The sequence below is a fragment of the Lactuca saligna genome, chromosome 5, assembly GCF_052625555.1.
Source record: "Lactuca saligna cultivar CGN05327 chromosome 5, ASM5262555v1, whole genome shotgun sequence".
In the NCBI taxonomy this organism is placed as follows: Eukaryota; Viridiplantae; Streptophyta; class Magnoliopsida; order Asterales; family Asteraceae; genus Lactuca; species Lactuca saligna.
The window spans coordinates 2,171,100-2,176,852 of record NC_136421.1 but is presented as its reverse complement, the minus strand read 5'-3'; the positions used below and the strand labels follow the sequence as shown (position 1 = coordinate 2,176,852).

The 5,753-nt window shown below is 32.1% G+C and overlaps 1 protein-coding gene across 1 annotated transcript; it reads left to right on the top strand.

Annotated features, from left to right (window-relative positions):
- Window positions 1-2,174: 2,174 nt before the first annotated feature.
- Window positions 2,175-5,226, top strand: LOC145048853 (farnesyl pyrophosphate synthase). The gene is made up of 11 exons (XM_078997482.1): window positions 2,175-2,506; window positions 3,250-3,274; window positions 3,372-3,484; window positions 3,583-3,669; window positions 3,823-3,939; window positions 4,018-4,106; window positions 4,203-4,254; window positions 4,338-4,433; window positions 4,535-4,669; window positions 4,744-4,815; window positions 4,893-5,226. Exons 1-11 carry the CDS (start codon window positions 2,393-2,395, stop codon window positions 5,019-5,021), a joined length of 1,029 nt encoding a protein of 342 aa, XP_078853608.1. The 5' UTR covers window positions 2,175-2,392; the 3' UTR covers window positions 5,022-5,226.
- The last annotated feature ends 527 nt before the right edge of the window (window positions 5,227-5,753 follow it).

Genomic DNA, 5,753 nt, shown 5'->3' with positions numbered 1-5,753 from the left:
TTCTTTCATATTTCCTTGTTTTTTTAATTACCTAACAATATTCATGTTGATTATTTGATCTTGGTAAGAAATTGAAGTCTTTTTATCATTCCAAAATGTATCGTTTTATTATATATTCAGGTTGTGATATCAATGTATTATTTTCTTCCCTGGGTACATAGAAATAGGTTAGTTGAGCTTCTTAATAGTCAATTTGGATAAGTTGTTCGTGAGGTGCAAGTTCCAGTGCAAGTTCATTTTATTCTGTAGTGAAAATATTAACTTATTCAATGTATGACGACTTTCATTTAAAAACAACCATTTCTCTATTTTGTCATATCAAAAAAGTTCTTGGCAAAAATAAAAGTATATCTTTCGGTTTATGCATGGAGTTTTATTCCGTGATGTATTCTTTATAAGTGATTTACAAAAGTTTCTTATCAACTATAGGAAGTTTCGATCGAGATAAAAGTATGGTTCTTTTTTATTCTAACCAAACTTTTTGGGATAAAATGCCTATTGTTTTGCTCCTTTTGTTACAGGTATGAAGTCGTTCTATATCAAAATCAAATATGTATTTCCCAGTTGGTTCTAATTTCTTTTATTCATTCAAATTTAATGTTTATAGAAGATGTGTTGTAGTAGCTACATGTGTTTGAAATTGTATAGATTTGTATTAACTTCAATATTCAAAACATTATAATTTCTCGATACATTATGCCTTATTTTTAATATGACAAGTTTTCTAAAGCTAACTTATCCTTGAATTGAAACCAATCATTACCCGCCTCTACAAACTAATTTCTGAAACTATTCATCACCCGTCGTTTAGCACGAGTAAACGGCTAGTGTGTGTGTGTATATATATATATATATATATATATATATATATATATATATATATATATATATATATATATATATGGTTTAAAATAATTTTAGGAATTCAGAATCCAAGAAATCAAATTTTGCAAATTGATTTCTGGAACACATTTTTGTGTTCAAACGATTCCATGAATACATCTATAAAGTTTCATCCACGATAGAAAATGAAATATGTTCTTGAGTTCATCATATCTATTTTTGATATATGTTCAAAGTGTTTTCTTGTGGGTTCATTAGGAACGATAATTACTCATGTTAAAAAAAAACGATTCTTCAAAAATATGAAAAAAAACAAGATTTGAAGGAGTCGCGGGAGATTTAGTTTTTAATGTATCAAGAACTCGTTGGAAAACTAACGAGAATCACCAGAGAATATGACATAAGAGTCGTTGGAAATGTTGAAGTTGTCGGAAATTAGCAATGTTTTTTGAATACTAGAAAAAAGTTCAATAGTAAATGATATACAAAAATCAAAAAATGATTAAACATGAATAAAAAAAGAGTATCATCCTCCTAAATTATTATCCCTATATAACTCATAAACGGGTTTGACACACACCTTTTGAGAGGTTTTTTTTAACTTTTTTGCTTGTAAGGAAAAAAAGTTTAGTTCGACATTACGGACTTCTTCTTTTAACTAAAACAAAAAGTTTCAAATCCAAAAATTAATTGAAATAACATTTAACAATAAGCTTTTTTATAATTTTGCAAATTAACTCAATTACTTTAAAAAAATAATAATTACGTGGTAGATAAGTCATTTTATATGTTTTAAGAGCTTCCAACTATTTTTACCAAACACTTATATATAAATAGACTATTGTTTTCAAGTGCTAGCTATCAGCTACCAGCTTTCAGTGTCCGGTTAACAGGTTCTTAAAAGTTCTAGATATGGGTCCGTTTTTGGATGTTATTGCCGAGGTGGACACAACTTAACGTCGTGGTAACATGAGGAACACCATCCCACTTCATTTCTCGTTGCTTCCCGTTGCCAACATAACAACCCTCTAACATTATTGTTTTCTCTTCTCTTTTTTCCGACTGTTTTTTTTTCTTCCTTAACGTTATTTTTCGCAAGGAACACCATCCCCACTAGAAATGACGAAGAGAAGACAAAAATTTAGGTTGATGTGGCTTTGAACGGGTTCTTATTTCTTGATATATTTAATACGACCCAATTTCATACAAACACCCCCGTTATATGTGTACTTTTTGTGACCTTTATTTGACCATTTGACTTGCCATCAGTAAACTATTGGACGAATAAGAAAATATAAAATGCAGCCATACACCACTGACTACTTGACCACCACACTTGTTGTGTGAGTGTGTGTATCACAATATTCAGCAAAGTACAGCGGCATCCTCCTCCCAACCAATTCCTTCCCCTATAAACACACACACATACAGCGACATCTTCCCTACAAAACACCCCCTCCCAATTTCTCCCTCTAAACACACATACTCGCTCTATACTACGAAACAAATTTGGGAAGAATCTGATATCTTGTCGATTGCAAATTCAAATATGAGCACCGATCTGAAGTCCAAATTTCTCGAAGTTTACGATACTCTGAAATCCGAGTTAATTAACGATCCTGCCTTCGAATTCGATGACGATTCTCGTCAATGGGTTGAAAAGGTAAAATCTGAATCATTTTCATCATTGTTGTTGTAATCTGAACGAGGTTTTACGATGTTACATGTTTGTTGGTCATCGTGTTATTTGAATATCCGATTAACTGATTTATGTATTACATCGATTTTATTGCGAGAGTATGCTGGTTTTGCGGTAATTGTTGATGAATATTACTATTAGTCGTTTTGGATGAAGGATGTTGGGGCTAGTAGTGACCTAGCTGTTTATTGAAAAATATATATATCAGATCTGACAGGTGCTGTTGCATCAACGCTCACATAAATGTGAGAATGTTGGAGTAATTATTACTTGATCTGGTATATTTTACAGATACTGCAATACGATAATAAAAACGTTTGGTGGCTACCCACCTACATGAGTTCAAAATACTGGGTCAACCACAACCAACGACTATGTAATCTTAACTAATTCTTCTGGTATAGCAAATCATTATCAGGTGCTTTATCGAATCAAAAAACGTTCTAACAATGATTAATGATCGACTTATTTCCATCAATGAATAATGTAACAACAGTCTTGATGCACTCCCTCCTTTCAAATTACGACACTAGAGTTTATTTTTATTTTTTACCAAAGTATTATGCACTTAACATACAACAGTTGATAACTCGAGATATCTTTTTTATGTCTAATTTATATCAACAAACTATGAGATCATATTCTGACAAGGAGTTATTTCCAAGATATGAAATTAACTGTGTTTGTTTACTTATATTTGTTTGCAGATGCTTGACTACAATGTACCTGGAGGTAAGAAGAGTTGGTGTATTTCCCTTTGGTTGGGTTGTAGTATTAAAATAAATAAATAAATAAATAACAGGGGGTATTGAAATGTGATGGTTTGTAGGAAAGCTGAATCGGGGCCTATCTGTTGTTGACGGTTACCAGTTGCTTAAAGGAGAAGAACTGACAGAAGATGAGATTTTTCTTTCATCTGCCCTTGGTTGGTGTGTTGAATGGGTGGGTAATAAAGATTATGCTTGGCATTTCATTTGAATTGCATGATAATTAAAGTCCTTTACTTCTTCATTTGATTGTTGTAATGTAAATATTGGCAGCTTCAAGCGTACTTCCTTGTGCTTGATGACATCATGGACGAGTCTCATACCCGCAGAGGTCAACCCTGTTGGTTCAGATTACCCAAGGTAAACTTGTATATATATATATATATATATATATATATATATATATATATATATATATATATATATATATATATATATATGTTTTTTTCTAATATAAATATATAATACTTGCTTGATATCTGTAATTAAAATTTTCATAAAATTTGATTCTAGGTTGGTATGATTGCTGCAAACGATGGAATAATTCTTCGCAACCATATTCCAAGAATTCTCAAGAAACATTTCCGAGGAAAGCCGTATTACATTGACCTAGTTGACCTGTTCAATGAGGTTTCTAATTGCTCTTCTTCTCGACATACTTTTGCTTTTTCAACTAAATAACTAATACCACTGTACTTTTGAGCACAGGTAGAATTTCAAACAGCCTCTGGACAGATGATTGATTTGATCACTACACTTGTAGGAGAGAAAGATCTGTCAAAGTATTCATTATCTATGTAAGAAACCAAACCAGATTTGAGTCTATAATAATAATAATAATAATATCGAAATCTTAGTTTTTTCTAATCTACTATTACTTTGTGGTGCTGCAGTCATCGTAGGATTGTTCAGTACAAAACTGCTTACTACTCATTTTACCTTCCTGTGAGTAAATTAATTCCTGTTTCCTTATACAAGACTGAGAATGATATGGATTGTAATGTGATTGGGTATTTGTGGATTTTAAGGTTGCGTGTGCACTCCTCATGTTTGGAGAGGACCTGGAGAAACATGTTGAAGTGAAGGACGTGCTTGTTGAAATGGGTACCTATTTCCAAGTGCAGGTATATATAAATAATATGGGGATGCATGCCAACTATTTACACTAATATTTATGAGGCCATTTAAATTTAATTCATGAATACATTTAAATGAATGATTGCAGGATGATTATCTAGACTGTTTTGGTGCACCTGAGGTGATTGGGAAGATTGGAACAGACATTGAAGATTTCAAGTGCTCCTGGTTGGTTGTCAAAGCATTGGAACTTGCCGATCAGGAACAAAAGAAACTCCTACATGTAACCACCAACCACCAACCACCTACCACTGCTTTTCGTTTGTTTATTTCTTAAATAAATTATTTTTTATCCAGGAAAACTATGGGAAAAAAGATCCTGCTTCCGTTGCAAAAGTGAAGGAACTGTATCACACGCTCAACCTTCAGGTTTGTTTCTGACTCTATGCATAGATTAGAAAACCTAAATGTATATATTGTAATTGGTAAAATAAAATAAAATGCAGGGTGTATTTGAGGATTATGAGAGCAAGAGTTACGAGAAGCTCATCACATCCATTGAGGCTCACCCAAGCAAAGCAGTACAAGCAGTATTGAAATCTTTCTTAGGAAAGATATACAAGAGGCAAAAATAGAGGGACCTTATTATTATTAGTATTATTATTATTATTATTCTGTTGTTGATGCCTCTTTGTATCTTTTGCTGATTCTCATTGTATTCTTGCAATCTTCCAACTGTTCTTGTGTCTTCCTTCTAGTTTTATTATTATTATCGACTTGTTTTATTGGCCATGTAATAGCGCTTATGTGTAATAAGACATTCATCTCTTTTTTAGCCAACCCATTTGTTCTGATGCAATAATTATGGAAAGAATTGTTATGCAACTTCTTTTATTTTTATGTCTGTCTGGAGTTGATGGAAATTTGGGTTTTGGTAGTAATAATTATTAACATCTTCTTGGTAAATTTTAATGATAATGTTATTTGTAATCTTTATAAGATTATAAGATATAACAAATCATTTTCCTGTATGGATAATAATTTTGACCCTTTGGTTGATTTGAGTTATGTTTCACCATCAAATGTCAAATTGGTGAATCTAACTGCTTATAAACACTTGAATGGCTCTATCAAAAAATTAGATTATAATATTTGTATAATCCTTAAAGCTTGTCATTTCATCACCACTCTTGGTCGAATGGTATCAAAGCAATTCAGCTGGTTTGGTCTGGTCTTATCCTCGTGGATTCCAAGCTTTATATTCTTGGAGAATGCCTCATAAAAATTGGTGTAGTCTTCACTGTTCTCTGCAATCTCCTAGAAAAGCTCAATGAATTTCTTCACAAGCTCATTGCTCTCTTGAAATG

What these genes read in the sequence shown, in the direction of transcription:
- LOC145048853 (XM_078997482.1), top strand. Translation starts at nt 2,393, where the DNA reads ATGAGCACCGATCTGAAGTCCAAATTTCTCGAAGTTTACGATACTCTG. An exon ending in TTGGTTGGTGTGTTGAATGG is followed by an intron (nt 3,485 to 3,582) that starts GTGGGTAATAAA and finishes AAATATTGGCAG; the next exon opens with CTTCAAGCGTACTTCCTTGT. An exon ending in TAGTTGACCTGTTCAATGAG is followed by an intron (nt 3,940 to 4,017) that starts GTTTCTAATTGC and finishes TTTTGAGCACAG; the next exon opens with GTAGAATTTCAAACAGCCTC.